We start from the raw sequence: 22,375 nt of genomic DNA on the forward strand, positions 1-22,375 counted from the left end.
TTTCCTTCCCTATAGGTACGAACTTTCGTATCCCAACCCTTATTTGTGGTCCGGTCGAGTTTGTTTTTAGTAAGACGTCGTGGCAGACCACACAGACGTGAAGCATTAGAACCCTGTATCCCTGTGTTTTTGGGTTATCCTAGTTAGTTTAGCCTCCATCTTATTTGGTTTTTTCCTCAGTTTCATTATTACCGGTTGTCATTCACTTCATTACATAGCTCACCCTTCTATCTTGTAGTGTACTAATTTCTTCTCATGTTGGTACCTCTCCCAGACATTAATTATTCCGCAAACCAGTGACTGGACGTAGCGTCTTACGACGATGTCCAAAAACTAACCACGAAGAAGAAGAAGAATTGTGTCCGCGTGTAGAACTAGTACAAATATAATGCAGTATTGTGACTGGCTGAAATAACGAGCCCAACTCAACTTCACGAACAGAAAAGATCAAGAAGATGTAAAAAAAAAAAAAAAAAAAAAAAAGTGTTGAGGTTAAGAATACTGTTCTCACAATTAAATTGAAAGGACGTTTAAAATACACTCCTTAAATGCAATATTATTGAGGGATGTTTGATGAAGATCTGATGTGCAAAGAACTGAAGTGAAATTGCCGCGATGGTGAAGAGAATAACGGAGTTATATCAGCATTTATTCATACTTATGCTGTTGTGGATTTCTGTTTTGTCGGAAGAAACTGAAGAATTTTGCTCTGTTTCTGCTAGTAATGAAGGTGGGAGTTGTGGAGAGGAATCTAAACCAGCCATTCTCCCTCCAAGGTAGAGCTGACCACTTTATTTTAAACCATTCCTGAATGAAGCATTGGATTGGAACGTCAATTTTCTCTTCATTTTTTAGGTTTATCTTTTATGATGTTAACCCTCCTGAGGGGTTCAATCTCAGAAGAGATGTCTACATGCGAATGGCTGTTTTAGCAAGAAAGTTAAAGAAATTGGGTGATTGGTATTTGGTAAGTAGTTTGTTATTCTAATGCCTTCGGTGAGGGTGAAGAAAAAAATACCATACTGCTTATTTTCTTTTAATAGGTTCTACCACCCTGGGGGAGAATTTATCATTGGCAGTCGGCAGACGTTGGAAAGCAACATCAGTTACCTTGGTCTCTGTTTTTTGATGTTCCCAGTTTACGGAAATTTGCTCCTGTAATGGATATGAATGAATATTTGAGTGGTATGTACAATGAGGGCGGAATTGCTTTATTTATGGTATTCATCGTACTTGAAAGGATAAATCTGGTCTTTGCTCCTTTCCTGATTGTACCAGTAGTAGTAAAGATAAGAACATTGCATGTCAGTAATAATCCTGACATGCAGTGCTCTTATCTTACCGTTTGTTTTAGATGACTGTAAGATCAGTCCTATGTTCGTGTTAACATTGCTTGAACTCATGTTATTCACCAACACAGAACTGAGGGTATTACTTCTAAAAACCAAGCATGTTTTTGTCCATTTGGTAAACAGTTTGTCACAACTGATTGCACTTAGGGCTGTTGCCCAGGTGGCGTATTCCCTGTCAGTTGCTTGTCCCGTCTTATCATAAATGATTCAAAGAAGTTGAAAATTTATCAAACATCTCCCTTGGCAAATTATTCCAATCCCTAATTCCTTATTCTGTGTATGAATATGCGCCCCAATTTGTCCTCTTTAATTTCAACATTATCTTCATATTATGATCTATCCTACTTTTAAAAACTCTTATTCAAGCTTAGTCGTCTACTGATATAATTAAACACCATCTCTTCACTGACAGCTCAGAACATACATCATAATCGATCAACTCATCTCCTTAATTTATTTTGTTGTCCTTCTATTATAAATAAATATTTAATTGCGCACAATGTGCATGAATACAAGTATTACACTGACTCACAAAAGTGTCTCAGAGATTCTGTTCTCAATTTGCACCTTAGTACATGGTATCTCTCACAGAGTTCACCACATCTTCTGCACTTACAGTCATGGCAGGGGTCATGAAATTGCTTGGATTCACACAGTTTATGGTGAAATCCATGCACGGTGAGCCTTGTTGATATATGTCTTAATTTATAACCTCCTTGCATCCACTCTAAATTAATCATTGCGTCACCGAGGTAAAAATCGTCCGATATGTTGTTCCTCTTTTGAAGAAGTTCCTGTAGTAGTGCCTTATACGCCGCGGTGGTGGGAAGCAGGAACTTCAGACGCAGCTCTTCTACATAGAACAGTTCTCTTGTCAGTATGTAAGCGAGGCGCGAAGGAGTGTACTTGGATAGACAAAGTACTCTTTTAAGAAATGCTGATTTTACATTCTCTAAACTTTGCAATTGTGCCTTGGTAAGATGCACCCATATGTTTTCTATTCCGTAGGACGCAACTGAACTGACTTTTAGATGAAACAACTCTATGGCCGTCGTCAGTGACAAGCTACTGAGAAGTTTGATGTCACCCATTGCTTTAATGGCCGCGTTTAGTCTTTCTTTGACATGAAGGGAAAATTGTTTTCCAGCCGATTGAAATGTTATTCTCAAGTACCGGAAACTAGATACTGATCTTAACTGCCGGTCTCCAAAGTAAAATGTTCCCTTCTTGCCTCCTCCCCTAAAAGTCATTGAGACGGTCTTATCCTCATTCAGTCTCAGCTTAGTATCTTCTGCCCATTTACTCACTTTGTTAAAATTACTTTGCAGGTCAGACTCTGAAATGGACGTTAAGGCCATGTCATCTGCATACATGAGTAATTTGACATTACTAGACGTTATCGATTTTGTAATGTCTGCCGTTGCAATAATGAAGAGCAAAGGACTCAACGGGTCACCTTGGAGTACACCAATAGTTTGTAAAATGGGACCTGATCTGGTAATGCCATCACTGATTTCCATCCAATTGCTGGTGAGCAGATCTTTGATTAGTGGAAGAAGATAGAAACTATGGTCGGTGATATTTTGTAACTTCTCTACTAGAATAGTTCTGTCAATCGTGTCAAAAGCCTTTGAATAATCAATGAAGATGGCATGAAGTTTTCCTCTAGGTTGATCCAAGGCTTCCTTTCTGTCCCGTTAAAGGCACTGAACTGCCTGAAGTGTTGACCTACCACTCCTGAAACCAAATTGAGAATCTGGGAGTTTGTCCGCAATGAACTCTGTAATGCGTTTATGAACTAAAGCAGTCAAGGTCTTTAAGAGAATACACTCCAGTGCAATACCTGTATAAGAATTGGGATCTGCTGTATCACCTTTCCCTTTATATAACATCTTAATTGTCGATCGTTTCCAACTTTCTGGTACTCTACCTTGACGCAAACATTCGTTTAGCAGTAGTGATATCGAGTTCTGTAACACTGGGAAAGTAGCTTTCAAATGTTCTTTGAATAAGAGATCAGGGCCACATGCTTTCTTGTCTTTCAGGTTATAGATGGTATCTGATATTTCATCAAGTGTGAATTCCTCGTAATGGACGCTAGCCTCCGTGTGGGGTAAATGAAAGTTAACCGGCCGCGTATCTCTCTCCTGTAGGATTGCAGTTAGATGTGTCTCCCATACACTCATCGGTATATTCTTTGGGAATGATGGTTGCCTTGGGCGAAGGGCTTTATATGGATTCTGTTTCGCTTCCTCAATTAGTAGTCTCTCTTCCTTCTCTCTGAACTGTTTCTTAGCTTCTGCGACAATGACTTTATAATCTCTTCTTAACCTAGCGTAAACTGCTAACCGTTCCTTTGTTCGTTGCACTTTTGCATCCTGTAAGGCTAGTAAAGCAATTTTTCTTGCATTGAAACACGCCATAGTAAACCAAGGCTTCGCTTTTCTTTGGCGGATGTTGTTGGAGATGACAGCCTTTTTAATGATCTTTTCTAGTTTTGTTGCTGCCTCTGACAGTGTGCCACTTTGTAGTTTTTCAATAATTATCCTATTTTCTGAGTCACCAATTAAGGACAAATCAATCCGCCTGCTCACTTGAGTTGGTAGTACTTCTGGGCACGAGTAAAAGTTAACTAGTTTCAATCTCGTCTCAACTGGTAAATGTTTTTTCTCTGTTTCTGCTCTGACTACTTGACTGATTAGAGTTAATTTTGAGTTAATGAATACAAGGTCTATCGTACTCATGCCATTGTAGCAAATATATGTCCTCTGATCCTTATTATTGAGTAGATGAAAACCCTCCTCCTCTATTATATATCTGTTGATCACTTCTTTGTATGGGAATATTGTTGCTCATTGCTAGATTTCCTTTCCCATAGGCCTAGGCTTATTGGCTAACTGAAAGATTATATTGTAAATGATACAGGCTATTCTGATTGGTAGAGAAGATATTTTCTGCCAAACATATACTTTTCATTATACTATGGAATTAGAGCAATGATTGTCATGTGGCTTCCACACCAGGTGGACATCTTATTATATGTAAGGGACAGTGAGTGGTAGCTGATGCTCATCTCATTGGATTCAAATGCACTTTTTCAATTTTTTTATGCCTCAAATTCAATTTATTAAATTAATGAGGGGAAAAAAGCAGCAGCTTGTATAGATATAAAGGAATTCAGTCACAAATTCAGAATTGCTAAGAGTCAGCAGCATATGGTTTATCCTAAATAACACCCGGCAAGTTGGCCGTGCGGTTAGGGGCACGGGGCTGTGAGCTTGCATCTGGGAGATAGTGGGTCCTAACCCTACTGTCAGCAGCCCTGAAGATGGTTTTCCGTGGTTTCTCATTTTCACACCAGGCAAATGCTGGGGCTGTACCTTAATTAAGGCCACGGCCGCTTCCCTCCAAGTCCTAGGCCTTTCCTATCCCATCGTCGCCATATGACCTATCTATGTTAGTGCGACGTAAAGCCACTAGCCAAACAAAACAACAAAAAAAATCCTAAATAACATTCACACTACAAGAAGATCAGTTTGAAACTTGATGATATCATGCCCTCGCGTCATTTCCCACCCATCGGTATTATATGGGGTGCGAGCATCTCATGCATAATTCTCCCGAAGTGCTGACAGGTGGGGAGTGAGGCAAATGTGATGGAAGATTACATGCTGTTTCATTCTGTTCATGCTTACTGTTTTTGAGTCTGCATTTCAACATCCTTGTCCTTTGATATTTATGGACCTTTGCTTTGTTGTTATTTTTTTCACTGAGGTAGATAGCCATGCAGCTGGCTCCATAAAAATAATGTTATAACATTGCATCATACTTTTAAGGAAGTGGTCGCAGAAATTGGAAGAAAGAAAGAGAAAGGATTTGAAAGAACAAGTTATCAGAAAATTAGTGAGTTACCGTAACTCAGGTGTGCCAACTTGGGTAATTATTGGGGTAGGGGTGGGGGCATAATTAATGCGAACATAATCATGTGAAATGAGGAACAACTATTAATAAAACATTCCTACATATTAACAATTTTCACAAACAGAAAAACAGAACAGTAATAGAGCTTGTTTCTCAAACCCATTTTTGAATGAATCTTTCGTATGGAGTTTTCAATAATATTTACAAGTAAACAGAAGAATTGATCTTGACTCATAAAAAGGTATTTTGAAGGAATGTCTTAAGTACGAAGCTATCAAAACTAATCACAAGTAAAAAATAAAAGTAAAGCTACCTTCATAAATACATTTCTGATTAAATGCCCTATTACAGTCTCCTTTGGGAAATTTAGTTCTCTGAAGTAATGCACGCTTTCTAATCTCATTTCTTGATACTGAGAGAGTTGGCCATGCGGTTACGGGTGCGCAGCACTCGGAAGACAGTGGGTTTTAACCTCACTGTCGGCAGCTCTGAAGATTGTTTTCTATGGTTTCCCATTTTCAAACCTGGTAAATTGCTGGGGAAGTACCTTAATGCCATGGCCGCTTCCTTCCCACTCCTAGTCATTTCCTACCCCATCATCGCCATAAGACCTTTTGTGTCGATGCTACATCAAGCAACTTGTAAAAGTTTCAAACAAATTTATTTAAAAACCACCATTCCAATATTTTACAATCTTTAAGATACAAATATTACATATATGTTAAAATGGGACATGTTTCGCTGAGGCGTTGTAAGCATATTCAGCCATACTTAATCTAAAGCTAAGTCAGGGCCCTGAACTGGGTTTCTCATTAAAGTATAATACATGCTTTAATACAAGATACAACAGTCATAAAATCTAGTTTGTGGAGAGAGAGATGCTTAAATGCAAATAAAATTCCGTAATGAACTTGTCATAGTATTATATGTACATGGAATGAATACTAGTGTTCGTCTAAAAAAAAGTACACGTTAGTTATTTGTAGAACGAGACATAATCATAATGATCTGACATACATTTGGATTGTACAGATTGTTTGATATTACTGAAGCGTGGATTAATTAAAATCGAAAAATAAATCTTCGAGCATTGTTGACTGAGAATCAGGTACGTAGAATTACAGTAGAGTTGTTGACTCCAAGTGGTTGCGTGATAAGGTCAAAAGGCACTTGAAGCATCAGTATAGAAGTGTTGTGTCTCCTTCTAGAATAATCCTTGTAATAGATTGTAGTCGTGAGCTGTCTAGCGTAGATTCAACAAATAGAATGTTCATTAAAGCCTTAGATGTGGGAGAATTCGCAATGTAGCGTGTGTTGAAAACTGAAATGTGTTAGAAAATAACTGTAAGTTTTGAAACATTTTAAAAAATTTGTTTGAAATTTTTACATACTTTAATACAGCTATCATAATGAGACTCATAATGTTAAAAATAATAAAGCAACTTGTAAAAAAAAAAGGAGCTTGATATAAAATCATATGCCACCTTCTCCAAATTTAACGCCATAGCAGCCTCTTTGTGTACAGGAATTTTTATTACAGTTGTTAAAAACTTGAACAGTTTTGAGAGGAAATCCTTAAGGTAATAATGGCGTATGGCCTCCAGAGAGGCCTGGTGGAGGTAGTTTCCTAGTAGACGGCTTATAGGCGACCTGCTTGTCTGTGAGGATTGGGGATGATCTCTAATGATGAAGACAGCACCACACACCCAGTCCCCGAACCAGACAAATTAACCGATTAAGGTTAAAATCCCCTACCCAGCTGAGTATCAAATCCGGGACCCTCTGGACCAAAGGCCATTGAGCAGAGGTCCCTAACATGAACTCTTGAAGTTATTGGTAATGTATAGAGGACATGTCTAGAGTTAACAATTATTTTTCCTTCATTCAGCAACGATTTATAAAACATTCCTCTGTGAAGCAAAAGATGATCAGTGTCCACATAATCTTCACAGAGTTGTAAAATTTTGTCTTTGTTTGCATCACTTCTAAGTACAAACTGCTCAAATTCAAGTAAGAATTTGTAAGATGATGTGTCAAAATGGGGAGCCAAACAATTAACATTGGTATCTATTGTTACGGAGTTATCCGTGGTAGTTAGGTGAAAGAAGGTGCTGGGATGAATAGGTCTCAACCTACGAAATTAAAGTTAATTTAAAATTTAACAAGGTTATATTTTCTTTTTCAAAATCAAGAAATAACAAATATAACAGGTACTCAGTAGCCTAGCAACAAATCGAGAATGTACAATTACAGTTATTACAGGATTTGGGCTCCGAGGGCCAGACACACAATTCTTGCGCAATAAGCCCAACTTCACTTATATACAAGGTTCAACACAGGGGCAGAAAACCCCAATCATGCCTAGGAGCACTTGCTCCCCTTTACACGGTAAAGCCTCCTCGAGGCACACAGAAACCAAATTTTAAGAAAGAGCAACTCGCTCTCAAAGTTCAAGCCCATCAAAGGCCACACCAAACTCCACATTCAAGCTGTCCTCCAAGTACAATAACACAGGGGTAAAAATACCCAACCTACTGAGGCCTATTAAGTAAAGAAACAGGTCAATGACATGGCCCCAAAATACCAATTTGAGTGGAGGCGTACTTGCACTCCTAATACACTTTATTAAAACCTAATTTGGCCCTAGGCCGCTTATGCAAGGGCTAATCCCATTCTACGGAGGTGACACGATAGAAAACTTTATGACATTACGAGTAGAAGGGAAACTGTTATGAAAACGTAGTCACCTCAAAACAAAATGAATGGGAGCTTGAGAGGGTTAGGCACTCTCTATCCCAGTTTGTAGTTGAAAGAGACAGAATTTATACCAAGAGTCTTTTACATTTTAGAGGAAAGTTACATGGTAAAAGGTATCGAACCTGCCCCGAGAGTTAAACTGCTGAGCTAGCAAGAAAAGAAGTTATTAAAAGGCCATTACCTTATTGAAGAACCGCTGCCCGACAAAAGAGGCGCTTCCCGCCCCCTGCTACATAATTTACACTATGATAGATGTTACTGAAGTGGCGCAGAGACCCGAAAATCAGCAGTTTATATATCCTCGCGGAACATTCGAGACCTTTCATGAATGATAACACCCGCCCACAAGCATTTTATTGGACGACCAAAAGATTACATGTCAAGACTGAAGAAGAAAACCAGGATTAGTGGAAAATTAATTACAAAAATTACTCATTGGTCGAATTCAAAACTGGCGGAAAGAAAGGGTTAATATTGCCAACTTAAACAATGACTGAAAGAAATTTAACAAAGAACAAACTTATGAACACAAAATTTCTCCAAAAAAACAGTTCTTTCACTTCGCACTAGGGTGCACAATTGTAGTCCTTCAGTAGTGCCATCTAGAAGAGAATGTTCACACTTCTTACTACAGGGAAAACAAAAATACATCGAAAACGACCCAGTTCAGAACACTTCAAAATTTACAAGTAGGGACATCTTCTGAGAAACTTGAGAATTAACACGGTAGTTAAAGTTCAGCCTTCCTCCAGTAGAGGAGTTTCAACTGGCGCAATGTTTGAATTAGCGGAGCAGAGGTGTACCGCCCGGTACATCTATAATTGCAAAGAACAGTTTTGAGAGCAAATTCTTAAGGTAATAATGTCGTATGGCCTTCGGAGAGGCCTGGTTTCCTAGTAGACGGCTTATATCTTTGTTCAACTGAATCAAACCTCTCTACTCAATTATCTTCAGAACAGTCGTACCATTTGTGAATCTTTCTCCTTCTAGGCAGAGTGCGTGAATGAATTTCTGCAACTTTAAAATGGCCGTTCGCATATCTCGTATCATACCTGTCTTTTTACACTGTTCTAAATTAATTCTTGATTGATCGTACGACGTGGCTCGTGAGACCCATATAACAGAAAGTTACTATTGCTGAACATGCCTTGCTCTAATACTTCTACTTCTGACCGCATTGTGTTAAATCACACATACGAAACTTGTATTTTCCTATAACTCATAATTCTGCACCTCTTTATTTTACTGTACATGGATAACATGTTAATTGCACTGATTACTTCTACAGAAAATTCTATGGATGTCAGAAAACTGGAGTCACCCGTCAGCTCATCACTCAACCAAATTTTTGAGGGAAGTATCCCACTGTCTTATCAAACCCATTAGCGAGAACTCGCCGGACTCCCTGAGTATAACTCACACTGTGCTGTAATTCATGACTCAGGGCCCTGAAGACTGTCAAACTCAACGTTTTAAGGAGAGAATTGGGGGGGTGGGGGTGCGGGGCACTCCTTGCCCTCCCCAAACTCGACGCCACTGCCATAACTGCATGAGGGTCGTAAGATCTGAGTTGTATTTTTTACTGGCTTTTCACAAAGATGACTGTCTAATCCCGGCTAAGGCAAATGGTATATTTTTGGGTGGCACTTCCATACGATACCTGATTCGGATGTTGGAATCATTACAAGTTAAAAACATCCTTGTTCCATATTTACTCCGAAATTAGAATTGTAACGGTTGGAGAGAGCAGCAAATCAATAGTCCTACAATCACTCGTAGTGATTAATTGTATTTGCAAAAAATTCAGTACATGTTTCAGCTCCTCCCCCCACTTACAGCTAGCAAAGCTCCTGTACAGGATGTATTACGTGGGTACAACACTAGACGCATAGTAGTGGCCACCAATCCTGGCCACGTTACTTTAAAGGGAGTCAGTGCTAAAGGAACAAAATAAGGGTAAGCACATTCCCTTTTCATTCTTTTTTCACTAATTTATACTTCATAATTTGGATGTTACCGTATTAGTTCGATTATTTTCTCTTTCCAGATACGTGTTTGTACTAGATTATTACAAATAAATAATTTCCGTACATACAAGGATGGTTTGAAAAGTTCTCGGAATCACCGCTAGATGTCAGTGCTAGAGCAACGAGGTTCCTGCGCAATAATCACACATCCTTTGTGAGTGAGCACGTGGCGCGTCAGTGCTCTAGCTGCAGGAGTGTGGTAGTGACGACTCTTTGTTGTTCCCCCGTAGTGATTTGTGACAATGGAAAAAACTGAGATTCGAGCAGTGATTAAGTACTTTGTAAAGAAAGGTATGAAAGCAAAGGAAATTCATGCCGACTTTCAGAACACACTGGGGGACTCTGCTCCTTCATTTCCAACTGTTACCAAGTGGATCAGCGAGTTTAAATTTGGTCGGGAGAGCTTGGATGATCCGCGTAGTGGACAGCCAAAAAGTGTTACGACCCCAGAATTTATCACAAAAGTGCAGAAAATGGTCATGGAGGATCGTCGACTGAAAGTGCGGGAGATTGCTGAAGCTGTAGGGATGTCTTCTGAACGGGTATATTATATTTTAACCGAAGAATTGGGTATGAAAAAATTATCCGCAAGATGGGTGCCGCGGCTCTTGACATTGGACAATAAACGCACCAGATTGGAAATGTCCGAACAAAGTCTGGCCCGTTTTCAGTACAACCAACAACACTTTTGGCGCCGGTTTCTGACTACAAATGAAACTTGGGTCCACTACTATACCCCAGAGACAAAACAACAGTCAAAGCAGTGGAAACATGCTGGTTCACCACCACCAAAGAAAGCAAAGGCAGTGCGTTCGGCCGGAAAGGTCATGGCCTCAGTTTTCTGGGATGCAAAAGGCATTCTTCTGATAGATTATCTTCCTACTCGCTAAACAATTACGGGGCAATACTATGCAAACCTCCTAGACCAACTACAGGAAAGGATACGCGAAACAAGGCCTGGTTTAGCAAGGAAAAAGGTCATCTATCATCAGGACAACGCTCCGCCGCACATAAGTGTTATTGCCATGGCAAAACTTCATGAACTGTGGTACGAATTGTTGCCACATCCACCTTATTCACCTGATTTGGCACCATCAGACTTTCATCTATTCCCCAAGCTGAAAATTTTCCTTGGTGGATGGAGATTTTCTACAAGGGAAGAACTGACAGCCGAATTGGAGAGGTATTTTGCAGGCCTGGAGAAATCTCATTTTCGAGATGGGATCAAGGCATTGGAACATCGCTGGACCAAATGCATTAGTGTACAGGGAGACTATGTTGAAAAATAAAAGCAGTTCCACCAAAGTAAGATACTTAATTCTAGTACATTCCGAGAACTTTTCAAAGCACCTACGTACAGCCATAGGATTCAACCTCGAGGAGTATTTTCCTCTTTTGTTAACGTGTGCTGGCAACAGAAGTTTTTATTAACAAATATTGCAGGAGAGGCAAATGTTTAACTTTAAGAAGGATTTTAAAAATGGGAATGTTGTGATTTGAAGAAACAGCGTTTTTTGATTTTAATTAGGACTATGAATTTATTTTAAAATTGAAGTTGAATATACTTGATACATACTGTGTATATATTGTTTTTAATGTGTTAGACCTTGTTTTAAATGATTATTATGTTTGTGCACACCATCATATAGACAATGTCTTATTTATGGCTATTTTAATAACAGCTGAAGATAGCTCTTAGGAGCTGAAACAAGTATTGAGTTTTTTGTAAATATAATTGATCACTAAGAGTGATTGTAGGACTATTGATTTGGTGCTCTCTCCAACCGTTACAATTCTAATTCTCCCCAACCATTGTAATTTAAATGTTGAAATCATACAAAAAATAATGTTTTACAATACAGTACCTGAAGTAGCAAACAGGAGAGATCCTTCCTCACTGGGCGAGTTGGCCATGCGGTTAGGGATGCGCAGCTGTGGGCTTGCATCCGGGAGATAGTGGGTTCAAGCCGCGCTGTCGGCAGCCCTGAAGATGGTTTTCCGTGGTTTCCCATTTTCACACCAGGCAAATGATGGGGCTGTACCTTAAGGCCACGGCCACGGCCACTTCCTTCCAACTCCTATCCCATCGTTGCAATAAGACCTATCTGTGTCGGTGCGACGTAAAGCAACTTGTAAAAAAATAATTAAAAAAATAATGATCCTTCCTCAATGCTTGTCAGACACCAACCCCTGTGCCCCCAAAATGTATTCTTACTTATATAGAATAATTAAAACCGAGACTGCCTTGAAACTACAAATTGCCACCATTTTCTTTGTTCTCATTGGCCAGTTGTGATCAGCTGTGATGAAGGCAATGTTCATATTGTCTCTGATAGAGTTCGCATGATATATGGGCATAGGGTTACCACATTCGTTAAAATAAGGAATGAGCATCATTTCAACCAGACATGGCTTTTATCATTAAAACGTGTTGGATAACCTAACTTTTTGTCACTTTGTAATTGTTGCTATATTGTAGCTGGACTCCATGGAATGTTAGAGGCCTGTTGGCCCTGATCTTGCTTGCCCCCAGTCCAATGGTCTTGTCACTAGCCACACCTAACCAGTCCAAACCAATGGTCTTGTCACTAGCCGGATCTCACTAATGCAGCCTACTGGTCTTGTCACTAGCTGGACCTAACCAATACAGCCCAGTGGTCTTGTCACTGGGCAAACCTAACCTAACCATACTTCTCCTTACTAATATTTTGTAGTTGTAACCTGTGTATAATGTCAACGTTGACAAACTTGTAATTATAAGTTATGAGTTTCATTATGGTCCGTATTGACAACTGATCACTATCAAAGGGTAGAGAAGGATCCACCTATTCATTACCATTTGGTATAGTGGGAAACTTGTAACTTCGTGTGAGCTCGTCGGAGCCACCCCCATGTTGGATCTACAAGGTGATGTACAAAAAACCAGGAAAAATAAATGTAAACTTGTCTGACGCTTCATTGTCTCACATTATAAAGAAATTGGGGTTGAAGTGCTATAGGAGAATAAAATGCAAAGTTCCTACTGAAGCATAGCAGGTAGCATGAGTAAGAAACTGAGAGTCTCTGATGATACAACATTTCAAAGGACATGATAATTGGAAATAATTGTTTTCGGATGAAGCGAGTTTGTCTTCATGAACTTTTTTCAACCAGCAAAATTATAACATTTATCATGCCCTTCAGTATAAAATAAACATTTCAGTGGCTGCTGGTGGATAAACAACAGCTATCAATCATGTGCTAAGATGTAGTCTCCTGGCATGGCTAAACAGATTTGTGATTTATTGAAGGCAACACTTGCTGTTCAAGAACATCTGGCAAAAAAAAAAAAAAAAAGCAGTAAACCAGGTTCTGTATAGAGATGTATCATGCATTCGAATATTTCGTGACATAAACACAGTAACAGACGCGATCAATGGACGTGGCAACAGGATAGAGCAAAGGCCCATATGGCCAGGTATGCTGTGACATGACTTAGTCAATACTCCTGACTTAATTGAATCTAATGATTTGCTGTCAAAAAATCCAGATCTTAAAATAATGTATTTTAGCATTTGGGGTTTACTGTTATACAATGTTCAAGTACAGAGGGGAGGACTCAAAGACATTGACTGCTTAAGAAGTGCATTGACAGAAGCTTGGAATAATATTCCACTTGAAATTATCCAGAATGCCACTGCAAGTTGGCTACAACGTCTACACAGTTATGTCACAGCATTTTGAACATTTCAGTTGAATATAGCAAATGCAACAAAGGTACAGTCATATTAAACGAGCTGAAAGAAATTTCCTGTTTTTTGTGGGGCACTATGTATTACATACCGTATACTGTACTTCACAAACCAGATATCGAAATTTTACTATTTTTTGAAATGAGAAGTTATCCCATCAAGTTATGCATGCTTTTACAATCCCCATAGTGTTAATAACAGGAATAATAAATTCATGAAATGTGGAATATACAAGTTGAAGTGTCCCAATGTCAGCCCAGTTATATAGGCCAAACTGGTCGCAGCCTCCTTACCTGGTACCAAGAGCATGTTAATATCAAGAGATATAGGTAATAAATTCTCAGCTTTGTGTTATCACATGTCTGACTTTAATCATTCACTTTCATTAGTTGATCAAGATTTATTCATCTTTGTATAGCCAATGAAGGTATTCTATCAAACATCCTTGAGAACATATTTATCAACATAGACCAAAAGAATAATCCAAACTGTAACCTGAATGAAATATCTGAAAACATAAAAATCTTGTTTAAAGAGATCATTAAAGACATTTTTGTAACACTGCAACAAGCACGCACAACCCACCTACTCCTGCTCGTCTCTCATTCCCCTCAAACTCTTCACTTCATTTCCTACACACTCCCTACTCCAAGCAGCCAAGCAATCAGCTGTCCGCAGTTCAGCTCCAGACAGCACACAGGCTGACCATAATATCATAAGACTGGTGAGGATGTAAGTACCGTACTCTGATATTTATATTCCTTATTATCACAGTTTTTAGGAATTTTCTCGAATTCTTCTCCTAAATAATTGCTTCTTCCTTTACAGCCTACTTCTAATTTTAACATTTACATAATCAGTCATCAGTGATCTGGATTTAGGGTTGTCGCTCATGTGGCAGATTCTCCATCAATAGTTTATCTAGCTTTTTCTTAAATAATTTCAACAAATTTGGAAATTTATCGAACATTTCCCTAGGTTTTTTATTCCAATCCCTTACTCCTCATCCTGTAAATGAATATTTGCTCCAATCTGTCCTCTTGATTTCCAACTTTATCTTCATATTATGATCTTTCCTACTTTTAAAAGCTCCAGGCAAGCTTATTCTTCTACTTACCTCCTTCCACGCCAACTCATCACTGACAGCTTGAAACATACGACATAGTTGAGGATCTCATCTTCTTTCTCCCAAGTCTTTCCAGCCCAAAGTTTGCAACATTTTCATAACACTACTCCTTTGATGGAAATCACCCAGAACAAATTGCGCTGCTTTCCTTTGAATTTTTTCCCGTTCTCGTATCAAGTAGTCCTGGTAAGGGTCCTATACACTTGAGCCATGCTCTAACTGCGGCCTTTTACCAGTGACTTATACGCTCTCCCCTTTACATCCTTTTTTTTTGCTAGTTGCTTTACATTGCACTGACACAGATAGGTCTTATGGCGACAATGGGACGGGAAAGGCCTAGGAGTGGGAAGGGAGCGGCCGTGGCCTTAATTAAGGTACAGCCCCAGCATTTGCCTGGTGTGAAAATGGGAAACCACGGAAAACCATTTTCAGGGCTGCCGACATTGGGGTTCGAACCTACTGTCTCCCGAATACTGGATACTGGCCACACTTAAGCGACTGCAGCTATCGAGCTCGGTCTTTACATCCTTACTACAACCCCTAAATACTCTCATAAGCATGTGAAGAGATCTGTAACCTTTCTTAACAACCTCGTTAATATGATTACTCTAGTGAAGCTCAGTTCCTTATATTAACACCTTGGTACTTACGTTGTTTCCCATGAGGTACTGTCATCCCACCAACACGATAATTAAAACTGAGAGGACTTTTCCTCTTTGTGAAACAACTTCACTTTTCATCCCATTTACATTCATACCATTGTCTGCTGTCCATCTCATTATTTTACTATTCTATGCAGTATAACATCGTCCACAAATAGCCTTGTCTGTGATTCCAGATAGTTACTCATATTATTTATATAATACTGCCCTGCGGGACCCCCTCTTAATAATTACAGGATCAGATAATGCTTCACCTACTCTAATTCTCTGAGTTCTGTTTTCTAGAAATGTAGCCACCGATTCAACCACTCTTTTGTCTAGTCCAGCAGCCCTCATTTTTGTAAGTAATCTCCCATGATCTACCCTATCAAAAGCCTTAGATAGGCCAATAGTGATATAGTCCATTTGACCTCCTGAATCTAAAATATCTGCTATATCTTGCTGGAATCCTACAAGTAGAGCTTCACTGGAATAACCTTTCCTAAACCCGAACTGCCTTCTATCAAACCAGTTGGTAATTTTGCACTGAGCTCGATAGCTGCAGTCGCTTAAGTGCGGCCAGTATCCAGTATTCAGGAGAAAGTGGGTTCGAACCCCACTGTCGGCAGCCTTGAAGATGGCTTTCCGTGGTTTCTCATTTTCACACCAGGCAAATGCTGGGGCTGTACCTTAATTAAGGCCACGGTCGCTTCCTTCTCACTTCTAGGACTTTCTTGTCCCATCTTCGCCATAAGACCTATCTGTGTTGGTGCGACGTAAAGCAATTTGTAAAAGTAATTTTGTAAACGTATCTGATATAATCTGAAAGAATGCTTTCCCAGAGCTTACAAACAACACATGTCAAGCTGACTGGCCCGTAATTATCTGCTTTATGTCTTTTTTTTTTTTATGTCACACCAATACAGATAGTTCTTATGACGACGTTGGGATAGGAAAGGTCTAGGAATGGGAAGGAAGCGGCTGTGGCCTTAATTAAGGTACATTCCCAGCATTTGCCTGATGTGAAAATGGGAAACCACGGAAAACCATCTTCAGGGCTGCCGACATTGGGGTTCGAACCCACTGTCTCCTGGATGCAAGTTCACAGCTGCGCACCCCTAACTGCATGGTCAACTCACCTGGTGCTTTACTATATGTTTGTCATCCTTTACCTTGTACACTGGGGCTACTATTGCAACTCTCCATTCATTTGGTATCGCTCGTTCATGTGAACGGTAATCAAATAAGTATTTCAGGTATGGCACTATATCTCAACCCACCGGGCTGAGTGGCTCAGACGGTTGAGGCGCTGATCTTCTGGCTCCAGCTTGGCAGGTTCGATCCTGGCTCAGCCTGGTGGTATTGGAAGGTGCTCAAATATGTCAGCCTCGTGTCGGTAGATTTACTGGCACGTAAAAGAACTCCTGCGGGACAAAATCCTGGCACCTCAGCGTCTCCGAAAACCGTAAAAGAGTTGTTAGTGGGACGTAAAGCCAATAACGTTATTATTATTGCTATTGTTGTTATTATTGATATTGTTACGGGGTTACCCGTGGAACGCAGAGGTGGAAGAAGGTGCTGGGGTGAATGGGTCTAACTACCATGTCAGGAAAGCATTTAAACTGAAATTGAAGGTTATATATATATTACAAAATTACGTTAAATTACAGTAGTGACATCTTCTCAGTAAATTTATAAGTTGGTCCAGTTTCAACTTCACAGTTTCTCCAGTAGAGGAGTTCTTTTTTAGGCGCAAGATTTAAATGCGCGGCATTTGGGTGTACCTCCCGGTACAGACCTCCCCCCCCCCCCCCCCCCGAAATGTCCTTCCAAGGGGTGCCACAGAAATTTAAAAAATATATATATATATTTTATTTCACTTTGAGGAAAATTTTCTAAGGTTTTTTTTTTTTTTTTTTGAAGTAGATAGGTAGAAACTAGTTAAACTCCAGCTTTAGAGTGTCTTTGTTGCAGTATACTGTGAAATACATGTTGATAATTTTGACGGCAAGAACTGCCGCCGTAGCCGATATCCAGTTGAGGTCGCCTGGACCCCTCAAGCACCCTCAGATACACCTCTCCCGCTACTATGAGAGGTGTAGTCGTGGTGAAGGACGCCGCAGATTAGAAGTATATCTCCAGTCCCCAGATGAATTGGCGGTAGGAGCGCCGCACTTCAGCCTTTGCCGGGAGATGGACTCCGGCGTGCCGTACACAGGTAGACTTCACGGGAGTGGAGTGGGCCCATACCCCACTTCAGTGGTAGTACGGCGCCGAACGGCTGCAGGGGCACTGAAACAGTAAGATCTCGGCGACAGGCAGGTGTTGTTGGTGACTTGAGATTAGAGGGTACGATCTTTATTGGTGATGCTGAGGGCTGTGCGGCGTTGAAGGCTTTTATGCCACTGGTGTGGATATGCAGGAGACGGGGGCTTGGTAATGGCCACAAAGGAATTGACAGCAGGGAAACCAGAGGGAAAGATCGTACATACAGCTTATATAGATAACAAAATACAATAATTTGGGGCAGAACGCCTCTCAAAAAATATAACCTTTAAACTGCTGCTAAACGTTGATGGCTAAGTTAACAATGACATTACACAGGTTTCACCTGGGAGATGTGGACCCTAAAGATCCTCTCTGTGGCTGGATTGCTCACCAATAATGTAACAGGAGTCAGGAAATCCAGTATGATTCACGGCCCATAAAATTTGGGGGTAAGCTTGCCCGTGGGGAACAAAGTTTCTTACCATGACTTGATCTCCTACTTTTAAATTGGTGGGCCTCCGTCTAAGATCATATCTTTCCCTAACCTTTTCATGAGAAACTTTAAGATTGGCCTTAGCCTTCTTCCATAGATCTCTAATATTATCGGGATCTATTGTCTCGGGTAGAATATCATTAAGTGACCAAAGGTTAGAGAGCGGCATGTTAGGCACAAATTTAAACATCAAAGAAGCAGGAGTGAACTTACGGGACTCATGAACTGTCGAATTCAAAGCAAAGGCCAACCAATGCAAGGCCATATCCCACCTGGAATGTTCATTGTGATGAAATGCAATAAGAGCCGATCTAAGATTACGATTGACCCGCTCAGCCAGAGATGGTTGGGGATAATATGCCGATGTAGTTACATGTGATATAGACAGGTCAAAACAGAATTTACAGAAGAGATTGGATGTAAATGCCTTAGCATTATCCGAAACTATATATTGACACGGACCAAAAGAAGCAAAAATGGTATTTAAACAAGCAATAGTGGACTGAGCGGTTGCCAGCTTAGTCGGAAATAACCAGGAAAATCTTGTGAAACCATCCACACACATGAGAATGAATTTGTTGGCATTACCCTTTGATTGGGGGAAGGGTCCTACGTAGTCAATATAGAGGCGTTCCATGGGGCGCGACGCTTGATGAGAAGATAATAGACCTAGCTTAGTGGACAAGGTGGGCTTACTAAGCCAACAAGGTTTACAAGCTTTTACTAATTCTCGAATTTCACCGTCCATACTTTTTCAGATAAACATCTCCCGGATCTTTTCTTGAGTTTTGAAGATGCCTAAATGCCCCCCTAATGGGGTCTCGTGGTAGTACTTGAAGATCATAGGTACAAGAACAGCTGGAACCACAACTTTCATCTTTTGATCATGCCTCGACAGGCAACATAAAACCCCATTCCTCAACACATAAGGGATGACCTGTTCCTCAGAAGAAAGGGTTTCCATAATGGGGGACAGCACAGGATCTTCACGTTGATATTTTTCAATATCCCTAAACAACATGGGGGCATCAGTTAGAATGGCATTATTGCCTGAAGAAATGGGCGTGGGAAGAGAGAAACTCCTCCAATTTGGAGGTCTCCACATCATTAGCAAACATGCAGGTTAGTCCATCTGCCACAACATTTTCAGATCCTCTAATATGCTTAACGTCAAACTGGAAGGCAGAAATCCTGATGGCCCAACGGGCTATACGACCAGTACGATGCGGCCTACCTAAGACCCAACCTAAGGCTTGGTTATCTGTTTCTACGTCAAACTTGACCTGTTCCACATAGAGTCGGAACTTCTCTAATGCAAATAAGACTGCCAAACCCTCAAGTTCATAGATGAAACACTTGGCTTCTTGAGCCGATAAGGTCCTAGATGCATAGGCAATGGGTCGCCTTCCGAGTTAAGTTTCTTGAAGAAGTACAGCAGCTACTGCCGACGAAGAGGCGTCGGTTTGAACGATGAAATTCTTTGAGAAATCAGGCACGCAAGGACAGGGGCGTTGCAAAGAGCTAATTTTAGATCTTCGATAGTGGCTTGTTGAGACGGCCCCCGCTCAAATTTGACAGCTTTCTTACGGAGTAAGTTCAAGGGCGCTGCTCAGTTAGCGAAGTTGGGAATAAATTTCCTGAAGAAATTCACCATGCCGATGAACCTGGCAATACCTTTGATGTCCTTAGGAGGTTTGAAATCATGGTGGCGTGTGTTCTAGAATGATCGATCGAAACACCATCAGGTGACACAACATGCCCTAGGAATGACATGGAAGTTTTAGCAAAAGCTACCTTAGATAACTTCACCATTAACCCTGCCTTACGAAGGCGATTAAGGACCTCTTTTAGACGATCAAGGTGTTCTTCAAAGGTCTCAGAAAATACGATGACATCAACAAGATAATGGTATAAGTATTCAAACTTGATATCAGAGAAGACCCTATCTAACAGTCTAGTTAGCTCAGCTGCCCCCTGTGGGGAGCCCGAAAGGCACGCGGTTGTACTCATACAAGTTCCAATCCATGGCAAAAGCTGTTAGATGTTTTGATTCCTCGGCTAGAGGGATCTGATTATACGCCTGGTTTAGGTCTAAGATGATGAAGAACTTAGCTTTCCGAAACCATGAAAAACAAGAGTGCAGGTCGGGAAGGGGCACAGATTGTAACACCACCTTCCGATTTAATGCCATATAGTCAATCACAGGCCTGAAACCACCTTGGGGTTTCGGAACAGGAAAATATGCGATGAATACGCCGACTTAGAGGGTTGAATGATACCATCCTTTAACATCTGATTGATGATCTCCTTGAGAGCCTTCATTTTAGGAGGAGATAACCTATAAGGTTACGGGGATCGAATCCGTAACCTTAATCTTGTATTCAATAAGGTCAGTAACACCAAGAGTATCAGAAAAGACATCAGGAAACAACTGACACAACTTACGAATACTATCAGCCTGCTCCTCAGATGTCTAAGGTCTAACAACATCTCATCCTGGGTAGGCGAAACAGATGAACACGATGCAGCACACTATCAATAACGGCAATAGCAAATTTCAGAAATCAGGTGTTTACAAATTAAAGTGCCAGCAGTGTCCCGCCAGTTATATTGGACCGACAGGCCACAATTTTAACATAAGGTATAATGAACATGTTAATGCTTCAAAGTACGGCAGATTCTCAGCATTCGGTTCTCATATGGACGATACCAATCATACATTCACGGGCATACAACAAGACCTTCAAATTCTCCATTTATGTAAGAAAGGAAATCTATTGTATATATTAGAAAACATCTTTGCAACCCGATTTATGATCTTAATGAGATATCGGAGGATATCAATATACTTTTCACCGAGCTCGATAGCTGCAGTCGTTTAAGTGCGGCCAGTATCCAGTATTCGGGAGATAGTAGGTTCGAACCCCACTATCGGCAGCCCTGAAAATGGTTTTCCGTGGTTTCCCATTTTCACACCAGGCAAATGCTGGGGCTGTACCTTAATTAAGGCCACGGCCGTTTCCTTCCCACTCCTAGGCCTTTCCTGTCCCATCGTCGCCATAAGACCTATCTGTGTCGGTGCGACGTAAAGCAACTAGCAAAAAAAAAATATACTTTTTGAGGAGTTAATCAATAAATTCTTTTCACGAAGGCGCGTGAGTAATACGTCACCTCACGCCTCTCCCCTTACGTCAAACTCCTTTCAACCTCCCCTCACAGTCAGTCATCAACGACCTTCGAGGACGTCACTTAGTTAGCCTTAGCACTTGAGGTGGAGTGGTCGATGTAGGACGGGGAAGGAGGTGAGTGATGGGATGGGCACTTAGATCACATTTTAACGGCATTTTATTCTTCAGTTCCTTCACGTTTTCTTTTTCTTTTTAGGCCCCTATTGTCAACACACAATCAGGTTCAACTTGCATCAGTATAACTCCACCTCCTAATCAATAAATCTATTACAATGTGGCATCACCAGAACACTGTTTTATGTACAATATGCACATAATTTTATTTGCATAGCCACTTACGGAGTTTTATAATTGACAATTCGTTGTTTTGAACAACAGTTTTAACATATGATTTTAATTAGACTTCATGCTTCGTATCATGTTCACACCGCACCATTTTAACATTGAAGATTGACAAGACGCAATTCTGAGGCATTCTTTAGGACCTTCGAATGATAAATTAGAAGAGCCCTGATTCTTACCTGAGCTTTCGCTGGGTTTAACAGGGGCTGAGCCTGGAAAAGATGAGCACGCCGACTCAGCCGATGACACTAGTCATTTCCTATTATTCGAGTTCGCAGAGGTTGCACCAGACGTTGAACAGGAGGGGCTGCTATTGGCGTTAGGGCAATTCTTGGCGATATGCGAAAATAGCCACATTTAAAACAGCCTTGGGATGACCCTGCTCCATTCTTTGTCCCACTCGATTTTATTACAGGGCACTTGTTACGGAGATGTTCCGCAGACCCACACGCATAGCATTTACGGGTGGTGAAAGTTCGGCGAGGTGGAGGCCGAAAATTACTCGAAGACGGAGGGGGCTCCTTAGTGA

At 40.6% G+C, this 22,375-nt stretch overlaps 1 protein-coding gene across 6 annotated transcripts in view; it reads left to right on the forward strand.

Moving 5' to 3' along the window:
* Positions 1-420: 420 nt before the first annotated feature.
* Positions 421-22,375, forward strand: part of O-fut2 (O-fucosyltransferase 2) — a 188,420-nt gene continuing 166,465 nt past the window's right edge. For 2 of the 6 annotated variants that reach the window (XM_068227594.1, XM_067147232.2), the window contains exons 1-3: positions 424-776; positions 856-967; positions 1,044-1,185. In XM_068227594.1, coding sequence (XP_068083695.1) covers positions 616-776; positions 856-967; positions 1,044-1,185 — 415 coding nt within the window. In that variant the 5' untranslated portion in view covers positions 424-615. Of the gene's footprint in view, positions 777-855; positions 968-1,043; positions 1,186-22,375 lie in introns of all 6 variants that reach the window. The other 4 variants (XR_010860198.2, XR_010860197.2, XR_010860196.2 and 1 more) reach the window with 4 other exon arrangements.

The sequence above is a fragment of the Anabrus simplex genome, chromosome 5 (genome assembly GCF_040414725.1).
Source record: "Anabrus simplex isolate iqAnaSimp1 chromosome 5, ASM4041472v1, whole genome shotgun sequence".
Lineage (NCBI taxonomy): Eukaryota > Metazoa > Arthropoda > Insecta > Orthoptera > Tettigoniidae > Anabrus > Anabrus simplex.